The 16,265-nt window shown below is 38.1% G+C and overlaps 1 protein-coding gene across 3 annotated transcripts in view; it reads left to right on the top strand.

Moving 5' to 3' along the window:
- Nucleotides 1–16,265, top strand: part of LAMA2 (laminin subunit alpha 2) — a 541,014-nt gene that overhangs the window by 354,920 nt on the left and 169,829 nt on the right. For all 3 annotated transcript variants that reach the window (XM_014734836.3, XM_070223794.1, XM_070223795.1), the window contains exons 22-28: nucleotides 1,160–1,296; nucleotides 7,680–7,916; nucleotides 9,140–9,283; nucleotides 10,203–10,382; nucleotides 10,490–10,678; nucleotides 10,762–10,895; nucleotides 14,437–14,554. In XM_014734836.3, coding sequence (XP_014590322.1) covers nucleotides 1,160–1,296; nucleotides 7,680–7,916; nucleotides 9,140–9,283; nucleotides 10,203–10,382; nucleotides 10,490–10,678; nucleotides 10,762–10,895; nucleotides 14,437–14,554 — 1,139 coding nt within the window. The remainder of the gene's footprint in view (nucleotides 1–1,159; nucleotides 1,297–7,679; nucleotides 7,917–9,139; nucleotides 9,284–10,202; nucleotides 10,383–10,489; nucleotides 10,679–10,761; nucleotides 10,896–14,436; nucleotides 14,555–16,265) is intronic.

Below are 16,265 nucleotides of genomic sequence, written 5' to 3' on the forward strand. Positions count from 1 at the left end.
TTGCACGTAATGATTTCAACTGTCCCAAGATGTTTTTTAGCCCATAAATTTAAGCATAGTGTAAATTACTTTTCTTCTTAATGAATGGCACATATAAAATAAATCTTTTGGCTTAAAATTAGCAATAAACAAAATAAAAACAACAGCTAACGTTTATTTAGTGTTTATGTCAAGTATTGTGCTGAGCATTTTTCACAGCTGGTGTGGAATGCTGGGAGCAGTGATAACTGTGATCCCTTAAAAAAGTGAAATGAATCAAATATCCTAAATGTATTCCATTAAAAAGATTAATCGCCTTGTAACCAATTAAAAGGCTTCTTATAACATTAGTCTTCTGTTTGAATCTAATTCTTTAGTGTTTCTTCTCTTGCTTTCCCTTCTTTGGTAAGAAATTCCACACTAAAACATCTTCAGTAGCTGGGTCAACTGTAGCTAATAAGTGGCGTACATTCCTTGTCTTCAATGTTCTGAAGATCTTCCCAAATCTTATTTTTGCATCCTTTGAGAAAGTGCCATGGATAGGGATGTTTGCACTCTTCATATATGGCATCATAGCTAAGAAAATGAAAAAAATCTATTGAAAAGAAATAAGGCAGGTGGTAAATAAAACTCAAAAATATATTTTTGTATATACAGTTCTATAATTCAACTATTTTTAAATATTTGCAAAACTGAAATATCTTGATGTATGCCATTTATAACTATATGCATGATATATGGAATTTAAGAAGCCTATTAAGCTTCTTCGTTTTATTGCAAATCATAGTCATCGACAGGAAGGAAATATTAATCTGTACATCCTAGAAAAGTCAGTTATGAACTTAAATATAGAAATAAAATTTTAACCTTATAGTATCTAGATATAAGGTAATACAGTTAACATGGAAACTGATACATCAGTTCTGTCTTTCCCAAAGCAGTTGAAAAGCGAAAAATACTTTACCTTTTGAAGTTATTAAATGAAATATAACATATATTTATTGAGCAAATCCTCTGTGAAATACACTGTACTTTGGTATAAAAGATGAATGAGGTAAGTTTTCATTTTCAAGGCCCCTTAACCATAGTATGGAAAATAAAACAACACAGATCACAGCACAAAACTTAACATTTTATGTCAAATTTTTACTTTTTCTTTTTTTCCCTTTCACCTGTGAAGCTTGTGACTGTTCCCATCTTGGTAATAATTGTGACCCAAAGACAGGTCAATGCATTTGTCCTCCCAACACCATTGGAGAGAAATGTTCTAAGTGTGCACCTAACACCTGGGGCCACAGCATCACCACTGGTTGTAAGGTGAGTAAGTCACTTTATTTTATCTAATAATGTTTTTTAAAGATTTTTATTTTGATAGACCTCTGTAGTTGGGCATTTCAAAATCCAATATTATATTACACAACAATCTGGAACTATCACTATGGAGTGATGGCAGATATTGATCCATAGCTTACATTTTACTTCCGGGAAAGAGGACGAAGTAAGTACACATTTATGCAGCTTCATCCATGATACCTACTAAAAAAAGGAAAAAGAAAAAAAAACAAGAAATTTTATAATAAAACCAGAAACAGCTATAATATCATACTTAGACACAGTGAACTATTTCTGCAAAGTACAAGGAAATTAGGAACTAATTAAAGGAATTTGCCAAAAACTATAGGAATTGCCCTTAAATTATCAGTTTCCAGGAAGTTGTTGAGAGGATTCTGAAGAGTCTTATTAACAACATTTAGTCTGGAAAGCTCCTCATATTTTTCCATGGGTGGACCATAGTGTAGTAAGATCAGACCCACATTTAGAGAAATCTATCCGGCACCTGGATGGAAAGTAACTTATAAGGCAGGCACAGAAATATTGTTTAGAGATGACAGAAGCTTGGACCCAGTTAATGAGCCTCCACAAAGGTGTCGGGGGCAGGCGACTTTATAGAACTCTTAGGCTGATATATCTTCTGGGCTGATATATCATGTTCAACTCAGAGATTTAGGCGGTAAGAAAGAGAAAGCTTAAGGATGACTCCCAGGTTTTGCTTTGCAACAGAGTAGATGATGCTGGCGGGATTATAGGAGGAGAAGCAAGTTCAGGATGGGAAGGTTATGAGTTCAAGTTTTTGTCAGCTTGTTGTGAGGTGTTAACTAAATAAAATACAGTTCCCCCATTGAAAGTGATGAGTTCTGACCAATGATTACAGTCCTCCTCCCATCCCTTGTGCCCCTTTTCAGACTCCTTCTCCTCACCCTCCACTCGGCACCAGGAAGCTACTGTCTTGCCTTCTGTCACTATAGTTTTACCACTTCTACAAATTCACATGAATAAAGTCACACTCTATATTGGTGTTTGGGTTCTTTTGTTTGTTTTTTGTGGGGATTATATTTGGTCTGGCTTCCTTTACGTAGTATAATTCTTTTGTAATTCATCCATACTGTTGCATTTATCTGTAGTTTGTTCTTTTTAATTCTTTAATAATTTTCCTTTGTATGATATACTATGGCTGGTTTACTTATTTGCCATTTGATGGGCACTTGGATAATTTCCAGTTTGGGGCTATTATGAATAATTTTGCTATGAACGTTAGTGTATAAATCCAAAGCACAAGAGTAGACATACGTTTTTGTTTCTCTTCACAAGAATGCTCCATACCCTTGCCAACACTTCGGGTTCTAAGTCTTTTTAATTTTAAGCATTCAGTTGGGTGTGTGTTCATATCTTTGCATTTCTTTAGTGCCTAATGATATTGGGAATAATTTTTTTCATTTACTTGTCATTCATATGTCTTTTTGGGTGAAGTGTCCATGCAAATTTTTTGCCCATACATTCTAACTGCCTCAGCTACTCCAAACTCTACTCTGTTTCTCAACTCAGCTGTAGTGCTGGGCTTCCACTGGGTTCCCATCTCTGTGTTGCAGCCTAGAAACTGCCTTTGTGTTCTCCCTCATTCATTTTCCTCCTCTCAGAAATCACAGTTCTGTGCTTCCTGTTATCCAATGTCTGAAAACAGTTGTTTCTTGGTTTTCATCTTTTTTGTGGTTTTTTTTTTTTTTTGGTCCTGTAGTTTAAGAGCTTAGAAAAGGGGAGATGAAACATGTAAGTACTATAAAAACTAAGAAGAGACTGTTTAAAAAGAAGGACTGATCTTTAGTACCTAATACAATACAGAGGTCAGTAGGGTTAGGGCTGAAGTGTGCCCATTAAATTTAAGGGCAATACATAAAGGCATTTTGATGTTAGTGGGAGTCATGCCAATTGGTCACACTGAGTTGAGGAATTTTGGAATATGAAGACCAAGTGTGACCTGTTTGCCTCCCCGGTAGTACCCTGGAGAGATGAAAACGATTTTATCCACTGAGTTAGCACTCATGTGGAGTCTAACCATCTTTACATATATGATAAAACACCTGAATACACTGGTCTAAAATACACTGATCTGGAGGAAAACAAGAGTATTGGTGATTGTTCATGGAAGTTCAGGTATCTGATTTCAACTAGACATGTGATTAAAAAAATAAAAACTAGACAGGGCACTCATTTTTCTATTGCCAAGAGCACTATTAAATTTGAGAATCCCATAGAGCTACATTTTGGGAAACAAAACAAAAATTTATCTAAAGTTCAAAAGTTTTTTGATGAGTATGAACAATGCTATAAGTTTCTTTGGCTGACGTTTTGCATTTTCAACTTTGAATCCAACCTTCTGCCGCATCCCTTGGACTCATGAATAAGCCATAAGGAAACTTATGAGGGATCTATTCTATCTGTAAAATTCTATGATGTGGCCAAACTCTATTGAAACACCTGAAATTGAAGCTGATCTCTAATATTCAGGATATAAATTAAGATGGAATATAAACCAAGTTTCTAAAAGTTATATGTTTGATACCATTATGTTTACTGATCATTGAATAAACATTACATTGATTGCAGTTGATTGAAATTTTTTGATTACTTTGAACCACTGTTAAAAATCTAAATTTCTAAATAGCTAGATGCTTCATCATTATGAACAATTGCAAAAATGGATAGGGTCCCCACAAATATTTATGAACATGTTTTTTACTATTTGAAACACTTGAATGACTGCAATCTAAATGAAAAGTGACGTGAAATTTATAGGCTCTTTCTTTGTGTCATGGATAATTTCCCTGTGCTGAGGTGTAAACACACACCATTTGAGCTTTTATTGAAGTAGAATACAAAGCCTGCCATCTTTCACTAGCAGGGGAATAGTGCATAAATCCTCTATTGCTTAACAAACATTATATCTAATTATAATTTGTCTGATGTTAGCTATACTGCTATCTAAACATATGGTTAATGGTCTTATTTATTCTCCACTATAACTTCCTGAATAAACTTCCTGATTTGGAAAGGTCTCAATGTCTATTTGTACTGTCAACCAGTCCTTGAGAATTAGTGCTTTGGTTTTACACAGTAAATTGGGTAGCAGACATTTCGTATTTTAGTTAAAAGATAAGGATGTCTCATAAAACATTTAAAAATTCATTACATGATTCTAGTTTTCATAACATATCAGAATTTTCTATTTCTGATGATGGCCCATTTTGTTTAAGTGAGTCAAGGAAAAATTATTTAAGCGAGTAAGTCAATCATCCTTATTTTAAATATTCTACATCTGATATTCTATAAAGACGTGTTTTTCGGGATTATGACAGTGGGTTTTTCTATGCCTTGGAAACCACGTCCATATTTGTAATATACTAAATAATAACGTGTTAGGTCTTTGGGTTTAAAAGCACTTTTAGCAGCATCCCCCATGCAGCCTTTTTTACTGGATGGCAATGAATAGAAAAAGACTTAATCATAAAGACACCAAAAATAAGACCTGGTGATTATTTTAATATCAGAATTTTGGAAGATATTTCACCAAATATTTAAAGAGGAAAGAGATGATAGAAGAGAAACTGGTGATTGTACATTACATTCTAGAAAGAGTAGTCCCATAAGTACACAACAGCTGGCGGGAGCAGACGCAGGAATACCTCCAGTAGGGGTGGATATAAGAATTCAGCCGAGCAATGAAAGTGTGAGAAGTATAATGTAAGATCTAACTAGACTTGGATCTGTGAATTTGGCAAATTGCTATGCACATAAGTCTGTTCTAGAGCTGTAGATCTGGGAAGGATAATAGCACAGCATCAAAAAGAGGTCCCAGACAAAATGCAAACATTGTGTGGTGGTAAACTCAAACACAGAGAGATGGTACTCACTGGGGTACCAAGTCAGGACTACTTGGGAGACGGAAACCACACCGGTTATTTAAACAGGGAAAGTAGACAATAAAGAATAGTTAACTGGTGGAAAGTGGTTAGTTACTATAAAAGAGAGATATAAGGGGTCCTGAAGTAGCAGGTACAAAACAACAGCTACTACTTCTCGGCTGAGGGAGGGTGGACAGTAAAGGAGCTAAGGACTGGGACAGGACATTCCCCTCTCCCCCGCGCCCCAGCAAGGCTGAGGTTCTGACATCTTTGAGGAAAATGTGACTACCACAGGAACACACAGACTGCTCATGGTAAAACAAAAACAATCACCAAAAAAATCTTGCCAGAGTTTGGGGTCAAGTGCTGGGCCATAGAAGCTGCCCACCATTGTTGGAGAATGTGAGCATGCTGAAGCTGCTTAGAAGCAGCCTGTCGTGGTCAGAGTGTGTGTGCAGACCACAGCTACTCAGAAAGATGCCTAGGGAACTGTGTGGTCTGAGGGCACAGATAGAATTCTTTCTGGGCCCCTGGGCTCTCCGGCTAAATAGTAAAATAATGATAATGACAATAGTAATAAAGGTAAGAACCCAGGACAGACGTGTCTTCCCACCACTTTGGCCTTCCCGCCTATAGGGCCCTCTGCTGACTAAGCCTAACGTTCGGCTACCTGGCTGCAGGGAAATGTCTAGGGGTCTAACTACAGTATCACAAAGCAGGGCAAGGAGAGTGAACTTAGAGCTCAGAGACAGTAGAGTGATCATTGGCACAGCTGCTCTCTGAAAAGGATTTATTCCAAAATCCTAAATGACATTTGAGAAGTCCACTTGGCGTTTTCATTCAACTGCCAGGAGATATGAGCTCTGTAAATTAAGAGCAGAAAGCCTTAAAAGAATACAAGATGAAGAAACACGGGGACGAGCAGAAATTAAAGATGAGTGAGATGAAGTAAAGAAATTATTGAAAAGAAGCTGAAAATGCAATAGTGTAATTAAAATAAGCATTGGTGGTACAAACATACACTAGAATCTTCACTGTGTAAAATTGGCTCTTTGAAATGCAGAACAAATTTGAGAGGCAAATAGGAAAATAACTACAGAAGTCATTAGGATATTATAGATTTAGCAGAAAGGCAAAAATGATATACTTTACAAATTATAGGTAATCCTGAAGAAGAAAACTGATCAATTAGAACAGAAATAAAAATAAAAAACAAATTTGAAGAAATAACATTGAATCAAAAAATTATTGGAGGCCGGCCCTGTGGCTGAGTGGTTAAGTTCGATGCTCCACTACGGCGGCCCAGGGTTTCTCTGGTTCGGATCCTGGACACGGACATGGCACCGCTCATCAGGGCATGCTGAGGTGGCATCCCACATGCCACAACTAGGAGGAGCCACAACTAAAATATATACAACTATGTACTGGGGGGGTTTGGGGAGAAAAAGCAGAAAGAAAAAAAAAGAAAAAAATGAAGATTGGCAACAGGTGTTAGCTCAGGTGCCAATCTTTAAAAAAATAGAAAATTTTGTTCTCAAACTGAAGGAAATCACCATGTTCCAGTAAATTAATTTTAAAAGACTTAAACTCTAAAAATGTCTAGCAAAATTTTGAATTACATAAATGAGAAAATCCTACGTATGTCTGTCTAGGAAGAAGAAAAAGGTGACCAGCAAAGCACCTCAAATCAGGCTCGTCTGTAAAACTAAAATGCCAAAAAACAGCATCCTCAATGTCACTTGTCTAAGTCTTCTCTAGCTTCCCCACATCTGGTTTGGTGATCCGTCCATGTTCTCAGAGCATTCTGCTCTTCCCAGATCACATGGTGCTTATCCCATTGCCTTGTATTTGTATATTTACTTGTCTCCCTCTGTTAGACCCTGACGGATGCCTCTACATAACTGCTGTAAAAAGGAGACTATAAGGTAAAATGACTTTGTCTAAGTTCAATCTTTGAAACAGAAAGTGTTGGAAGAAAACCCATACCTAACTCCTCCTTGCCACAAAAAGACAGAGAAAGGGGTTGGCCCCTCTGTGGAGTGGTTAAAATTCTACGCACTCAGCTTGGGTGGCCCTGGTTTGTGGGTTCACATCCCAGCATGGACCTACTCCACTCATCAGCCGTGCTGTGGAGGCATCCCACATACAAAACAGAGGAAGACTGGCATGGAGGTTAGCTCTGCAACCATCTTCCTCACCAGAAAAAAAAAAAAAAAAAAGAGAAAACACATTTTTTTTCTTATTCCAAAGCATTATGGTTTCTGGACACATGTGTTTTAGCAAATACGGGAAGCAATTTTAATGTTACGTTCACGGATGTTTCCCAAGTGACTAAACGAGAAGAGGATGAAGGATATAATAGACACATGATTAATCTGTGTTTAATGGCAGCATAGAAACATTAGAATTAAAATTTTAAGAGATTTCCTATCTTACTGGTTCCTGTTTTTCTCTCCTCTTTAGGCTTGTAACTGCAGTACAGTGGGATCCTTGGATTTCCAGTGCAATATAAACACGGGCCAATGCAAGTGTCGTCCAAAATTCTCTGGCACAAGATGTACAGAGTGCAATCGAGGTCACTGGAACTTCCCTCACTGTACTGCCTGTGCCTGCTTCCTGCCTGGGACTGATGGCTCGACCTGTGACTCAGAGACCAGAAGATGCTCCTGCGTCGATCAGACTGGGCAGTGCACTTGTAAGGTAGGTGCTGCCGAAATACAGGAAGGAAAAGCCTCACTGGATTCTGTTTCCACTGCTAAGTCTTACCTTCATTCACCATAAATTACTCCTGCTTCGTTACGCTAAACAAACAGACGGATCAACAAAAACTCATTGCCAGACGGTGTTTTTACTGATGCGTGTTCACTGGCATACACATAGCACCACTTTTTAAGAACTTCTCATCAACCAAAACCTAACTTTTTTTTCTAGTTGGTAGAGGTGCCATGTTTTCAATGGTAAAGTTAAATTTTTCTTTAAATATTCACTTTGCTTAAACAAGAATAATCTGGGAGGGAAAAAAAGGCAGTTTTCTTAAGCATCATCAGAGAAAATCACAGCTAAACAATAAGACTGATAAGAAACTATTTCTCTTCAAATTAATCCGCAATCACTGTACACTGGAAAATATATTTACTGCTGTGGAAGTTTAGTAAAATCTCGTCATGTATAAACACTGACATTATAAACAGTGACTATGCGCAAATTTCGGCCCTCGTTACTATTGTTAAATGATGTAGAAAAACAGCCAATTAAAAAAGATGAGGGTTTTTTTTTTCCTCTTAGACATTTCTGAAAAATCAATCCCAGGATAAATGCAGTCAAGAAAAAATCTACACAAAGAGAGACAGAGGAGACAGGAAGATGAAATCCAGGGAGTGACGGCTAAAACAGGCTCGAGAATTTAAGAAAATGGCAGCTTCTGCCATTAAGGGCAAAACACAAGATACAATGTTGCACTATTACATACTATAATTACGGTAATGCGTTATCTCTAATGCAGGTCATCTGTGTGTATATACGTTATATGATTATAATTATGTACATCTACGTTTTAATACACTGCCTGTGTTTTACAACTTTGCCTCATGCCACAGTCTAGGAATCAATATTTTCCTTTGTTTTTAAATTCTCATGATGCTTTCACATCGCTCACAGCAGAATTGTAGGCAATGTGCTGCTTAGATTTAGAAAACAATATATACCATGCTTAGTCATGTACTCATGTATAAATGAAGCACTTTTCAGACCCATGAAATCCTAACAGTGAGATTAACTATGTATGCCGTATGAGATGTGAGTCTAATACTCAGCATTCTTTCCTTTTTAAATTTTTTTTAAAATGTGCTCTTGCTATTCATTCTCAAGTTTATTTCTCCCATAACTTCCCCGTTATGAACTCTGAGGGCGCTCATCTTTCTCAGGTGAATGTCGAAGGTGTCCACTGTGACAGGTGCCAGCCTGGCAAATTCGGACTCGATGCCAAGAACCCACTTGGCTGCAGCAGCTGCTACTGCTTCCGCGCTACTACTCAGTGCTCCGAAGCAAAAGGCCTGATCCGCACGTGGGTGAGCGAGGAGCTGCTGGGCTGTGTAATGGTCCAATGTCACATCCTGCTGGCGCTTTTAGCCAGGCACTGAGAGCTGGGAGGGAAAGGGAAAACATTGAGGGAACCTTTTCCCCTGTGCACGTTCAGAAACGGTAAGCAGGCCACATGCCAATAGACAGGTGGAGTAAATGCCTTTTTTCGCCTTCCTTGAAAGCAGTTCATTTATTGTTGATAAAGAAATAGATGCCGAGCGAAAAAGGGATGGCAAGACGCTGCCTTCTGAAGAGTGAGGGCACCAGAGCACAAATGCTGACACATGCTAGTGAAGCAATGATGAACCAGAACTTGTTGCACGTCTATTCCAGCCAGCCTTGGAGAATCGTAGACTTTTAGGGTAGAAGCATGTTCATTTTTACTTTTATTTTCCTTAACTCTTCTTCTTCTTCTTCTTTTTTTTTTTTTTTTTTTGGTAAGGAAGATCTGTTGCCAATCTTCCTCTTTTTGTTTGAGGAAGATTGTCTTTGAGCTAACATCTGTGCCAATCTTCCTCTATTTTGTATGCGGGACACCGCCATAGCATGGCTTGATGAGCAGTGTGTAGGTCCATGCCTGGGATCCCAACCTGTGAACCCTTGGCCTCCAAAGCAGAGTGTGGGAACTTAACCACTACACCCCTAGGCTGGCCTCTAACTCTTCTTACTTTTAAATTCTACTTTTTATTAGTGTGAAAGACTCAAGTTTTCAAAGATGTTGTGGCTTTCACGATGCAAACAAACCAGACGTGCCGTCCTTGCTCACTATGCACAAGTTCTATTTCTTGTGAGAACACTCATCACAATGGGGATGGTGCTGAGATAGACATGCAGTCCACCACTCCAGTTTAAAGAGTGCCCACAAGACCAGGACTCAGCCCCCTGCTGTGTTTTGATTCCACACAGGTGACTCTGAAGCCTGAGCAGACCATTCTGCCCCTGGTGGATGAGGCACTGCAGCACACAACGACCAAAGGCATTGCTTTTCAACACCCGGAGATTGTTGCAGACATGGATCTAGTGAGACAAGATCTCCATCTGGAACCTTTCTATTGGAAACTTCCAGAACAATTTGAAGGAAAGAAGGTAAGGACAAGAACTTTGAAGTCACTAAGAATGAAGTAAAATATGTTTTTGGAATGCTGCCATTTGCAGACTTATCTAACTTCTCATTTCTCATTTGATTTTGTCAGCTGATGGCCTATGGTGGCAAACTCAAGTATGCAATCTATTTTGAGGCTCGGGAAGAGACAGGTTTCTCTACATACAATCCTCAAGTTATCATTCGAGGCGGGACTCCTGCTCATGCTAGAATCATCATCAGGCATATGGCTGCTCCTCTGATTGGCCAATTGACGAGGCATGAAATTGAAATGACAGAGGTAAGGTTATTAAGCTTTTGGTGCAAGGATGCCTATGGTTTCGTGCTCAGTTTTGTCAAAGTGGTTTCTTTTCTTCTTAACAGAAAGAATGGAAATATTATGGTGACGATCCCCGAATCAGTAGAACTGTGACCCGTGAAGACTTCTTGGATGTTCTGTATGATATCCATTATATTCTTATCAAGGCTACTTATGGAAATATCATGCGACAAAGCAGGTAAACTATAACGGAAAATATCCAAGTGAAGTTCTTGTTCTAGAGTCTATAGGGAAGATCAGGAAGACATTACAAAGGAAAGAATTAAAAGGGATTGGTCTCAGAGTGTGGTGACAGAAGACAAGGACGGCTTCCAGATCACCTGGTAGAAGTTACTCCCATTCCCCAAAAAGGAAAATAAGATGGGAAGCAAGCTCAAGGGGAAAAAGTATTGAATTCACTTTAGACATGCTGAGTTTAAAATGCCAGTCCGAAATTCAGGAGAAGATGTCCTGTAGGTCGGAGATGATTAACTGGTGTGTTATAAATAGGTTGCAGGATTGCTGAAAAAGTGACGTCCCTCAACCCTCGGGGGAATTAGGCAGGGTCAGGTTTCTTCCAACCATGAGCATTCCTATCTGTTCACCCCTGTGTGCCATACTGTATTGTCATTTTTCCAATGCATTATGATGTGAAAGGATTGGGATTCATGTTGAAAAGAAAAGGACACAGAATAACAGCAAGATTGAATGTGGCATCATGGAAGCCAAAGGATGTGAATACTTCAAGGGAGTATTCAGTGTTTTCATATGACCCAAAAAGGACAATTAAAGGAAAGTTTTCTGAGACTGACACTTAAGACCACTCTGGTGACATTCACAATACCAATTTCAGTGGAGTCCTGGGCAGAAAGGGTCTCAAAGTTTTGAGGAATGAATGAGACACAATGAACCTAATATTATGAGTATAAACTGTTGTTTTCCGTGAACATAACTCTAAAAGGGAGGAATGAGATAGTGTTAAAGTTCAAAGGATGTTTAATTTGAGAGAGAAGCAAGCATTTTTACAGAGCATGGGGGAAAGAAATTAGTAGGAAGATATACATCAAAAATGACAGAATAAACAGAAAATAAACAATGGAGAAGTCAAGCGAATTCAAAATCCTGAGCACGCATGGTCATGTTCCCTGAGCGGAAGGGACAAGGTATCCAATGAGATCAAATGAGGAATCACAAGGAGGTAGGTAAGTTTTATACCCTGGAGGCAGCAAGTTGGGTGGAGTTCATACACATAGTCTCAATTTCTCTGGCCTGTTAATTTCCCTCTTACATCCTGTAAGAATACGGAATCAATAGATGTTTGGAAAGAATCCTATATAATAAGTTAGTTAACCAGTGCAGGAAAACAAAACAAAACAAAACAAAATGACGAAGCCTCTCATTGGCCAAGCAATGAATATAAAAATACCATATTTCCAATGTTTATGCTGTACTAAACATATAGCAGAAAATCCTTTTCTTTACTGCAGAAGATCCATATTGTTGATTGTGTCAAAAGTAAGGACTTTTGGTAAAAGAATAAATCAAGGACCAAAATTCGCTTTCAAATCTGTATTCCTTTGGTTTCCTTTTCATATTTCTAACTTCTCACAGAAGATTATTTTTATGTGAAATAATGAAATAGCATGTACCAAAAATATACTGTCAGCTATCTTAATTAATTTTCGAATATGAAATAAAAATCAGGTGGGAGAGCCAAAGCAGGTGTGCATGTCATAGAAGACAGCAGGTAACTTTGTGAGAGTGCAAATATGTCATTTTGCAAGTTGTTCCATGCTACAGTAAAAAATTTGGTAGTACAAGAACATTTGGTTCATGGAACTGATAGAAGCAATGGTGTCATCCATTTCTCCTTGTACTTTCTTTGCTGCTTTCACACCAATTCCATCTTCCTACACTGTGAGGTTTTCTTTTTTTCCCCAGAAGTCTCTTTCTTTTCTCACCTTACTTCAATACCTCACGAAATAATATCCTGTGGCCTACCAGATCATGTTTTGAAATTGGAATAAATACATACTTCACTTTTTCTAGGCTCAGTAAAAACTAGAGTCATCCTCTAGAAAGAATAAGAACAAATAGAACAGTGGATAAACACTTGGGACAGTGGAATTGTGACAAAGGTCAAAAATACCTTTGAATCTTCTCCCCAAAGTAATTACGACATAACCTTGCAATTTTATTGTTACAAGTTTAAATAGTCTCACAAATAGTGAGTGTAAGAGTTCTACATGTGGTTTGAGATTCAGACTTTGTACATTTCGTCAATGCTGACATTTTCTTTTTCCTTGCCTGTCTTCTCTTACATTTATTTGAAGGACATCATAACTTCCTGTTTCAGTATTCATTTGAAGAGAAGCCTGAATTTGGCCAAGTCCCTGATTCAGGCAAAGCAGTTGCTCTCCAATCCCCTGAGAAAAAATGGTGGTTTTTGCAGAACCATTGATAGAGAGATATTGCGGAAATATCTGTCCTTGGTACTGTTCAAGTATCACTTGGTTTTTAAATACTAGCTAGTCTTTTGTGTGCATGCACGTGTGGGACATGCATGCACAGGAGAAAGGAAGGTGACTCTTCAAGTTATAAAATACCATGAGATGCCAGCAGAGATGCGTTGTCAACAAACACCAAATTACCTTCTTACTCCCACAGAGAATCAGGGGAACATAAGCTCCTCTTCTTACAGGAGGGGAGCTGTTTGTTTACAGCTCACGGCCACTAAGTGTCCTATAAGGAGGGGAGAGTACAACTGAATTTGAACTGACCGTGTGTTCCATAAAGGGTGGTTGATCTGAGTGCAGATTAGTATGCCAGCGAAGCTACAATGGGCATCCATAATTCAGTGTCAATAAAACCTACCTATGCTTGTTATAAAGTTTATGATTCAAGCTCCTTAAGCTATTGGAGGTGACTTTTATTGAAGCAAAACTATTCATTGTCTCATTTAAAAGTTTATTTGCAGAACATTTCATGTTACCAGTTAGTCAGTCATGAAATAGTCTGAGTTTATGGACTGCATATATTTTTTAATGTATAATTTCAAATTAATGGAAAGGGTATCAATATTTTCACTGGGAATAATTTTTTTTTTCAATTATAAGGACCTTTCCACCTATAGGAAGGGGGAGTTAAGTTACTTGAAGGATCTTTTAAATAAAATTAGCAAAATACTAAATTTGAAAGGTTCCCTATCCTCGGAAAGAAATCAATATTGTTAGATTATGCCTGATTGTTGTTTCCTAAAGTTCTTGAAAGGACGTTTGGAGACTCAAGAGGAAGAAATCAGGGACAATTGTAAATTAAAAGCAATTTCACCAATGACTACCAGCGATATGCTAAGGGGGAATGACCTTGGATTGTCTGTTTGAAAGAATATAAATGTCTAATTAACTGACCATGTCTACCTGAAGCCACTCACATTTTAAAAAGTGGGGGAAAAAATCTTTGTAATAACTTCTCAACAGGACATCAGGCATCTAATTTACTAAGCTCCTTACAATTTATGTGAGTATTTTCTAATATGTAATCTCAACTTTTGAGGAAGCAACGTTGCAGTAATAAGATGTGGCCCGTGAGCCCCAGGATTTCAGGCAGCTTCAAAACATGAGACCAAGCTTGAGAGTATTGGCAAAAACCTGAGGAGACTCTTCTTGCAGGATTGAGTGCTTGCTAGGTGTGCTTCATTTTCTGACGTGATCATCTAAGTGCACACTCACTGTTTTCAGGATTTCTGAAATCTCAATGGAGGTAGCTGAACAAGGACGCATAACACCAGAGACTCCTCCTGCTCGCTTGATAGAAAGATGTGATTGTCCCCCGGGCTATTCTGGCTTGTCCTGCGAGGTAAGCTGGCTCCTCCCAGCCTTTTTAAGCTCAACTCACTGAACCAGCCCAATGGAAATACTTCCAGAACCACCTTTGCTGCCATCAGTTTTACTTTCATGCATACCATTAACCTCTTTTCTTTGCTCTTCCACTCACAGTGTGAGACACAGTAAGAAGGATGCTATTGCTCCCTAGAAGTAGGAATCACAACTGAAGGGATATATTTGATAAAAAGTACAAGATTTGTGAAAATATGGAAGAGTGAGGAAATAAGAACGTTTTATAAGGCCCGTTTATTATAACTGGTCTATTCTCTCGGCACCACCTCGGATCAGTTAGAGACACTTAAACTGCAGTCATTATGAGATGGGGTTATAATGAGTTTTGAAAGACTGTTTTTATGTAGAACACGACAAAACTTAGGCGCTAAATAAGCAGACTAGTCCCTTCAACATAGGCTTCTCAGAAGGACGTGTATTGTTCCGACAGGGCCACTATCATTCAGTCACTATATTTTTAAAATTTCTTTTTTTACTTTCTAGGGTATTTCTTTGGCTGTCCTGAGAATTGAAAATTTTCCAGATCTTCATCTTCTGGAAGTTAATTTAATTTTTACAAATATTAAATACTCATAGGAAGAGTATGATATAAGGAAAGGAGGAATGGGTTACAAACCGAACTGGTTTTGAATCTTAGCTTCAGCACATCCTAGGGCTGAGACCTTGCACAGGTTACTATACCTCTTTAAGCTTCAGCTGGTAAATCCCTGAACCTGTAAGTTACTGCCACCACACTTGCCCCTCCCCTGGAGACCCCACAGTCCTCCCCACAGTGCGACACTAAAGGCTGGTATGGGAGGGGCCTCCAGGACCTGCTCCAGCCCTATGGCACAGATTTTCTCTTTAGTCAGATTGGTTGGTGCCCACAGCGTGTGGCTTAGATAGTTTTAATATCTCCCCGACCTACTGCCTAAGAATGGGGTGAAGACTGAATGAGCCGTCAACGTGCAGCACCTGTCACAGTGCGTAGTAGTAGTCAACGTTAATCGATTTGATTACTTAACAGAATAAGTAGTTACATGTCCATGGCATTGGTTTGTTTATAAATAATGTTATACATTTCCTTTTGTATAGAGGAGAAGTTTTATTATGTATGGCTCATGAGGCAGATGAAGTGCAACTTAAAGACAATGAGCTTAAATCTCTTGAGACTTGGCATGGTATAATGATAGTGAAATTTTATTTGTCTCAGGGAATATTTGGCTGTGCTGCTGACTGAGCGACCTTGGTCAATCCCTTAATTTCTACAGGCCTTAGTTGTGACGTAGTTATCCAATCTATAAAATTACAGCCTGGGTTTTGAAGATCTAAAATTCTCTTGATTCTGCAATATTATTTTGCTATAGAAGTTATTGGGTAAGTAGTCAGGATTGACCTTTAGATATCTTGAAGAGAAAGTTACTACAACGATATTTTTTCTGCATTTATTTAAAATAATACTGTTCACGTATGAACAAAAATGTTAGCAGAGCAGCAAACTATTTTAATGCAGGCCACCTTCCATTCTAGATATTAAATGTGAAAAACTCTTTGTATTGTGATTGGTATGGTTTTTAAATAGTAAATGCTAAAATATTCTTTCCCGTTAATCTTAGTAATTTTCCATCATCATATGAAAATATAAATTAGCACAAATAGAGCAAATGATAAATGAAGAAAATAAAGAGAAG

Source organism: Equus caballus, chromosome 10 (genome assembly GCF_041296265.1).
Source record: "Equus caballus isolate H_3958 breed thoroughbred chromosome 10, TB-T2T, whole genome shotgun sequence".
In the NCBI taxonomy this organism is placed as follows: domain Eukaryota; kingdom Metazoa; phylum Chordata; class Mammalia; order Perissodactyla; family Equidae; genus Equus; species Equus caballus.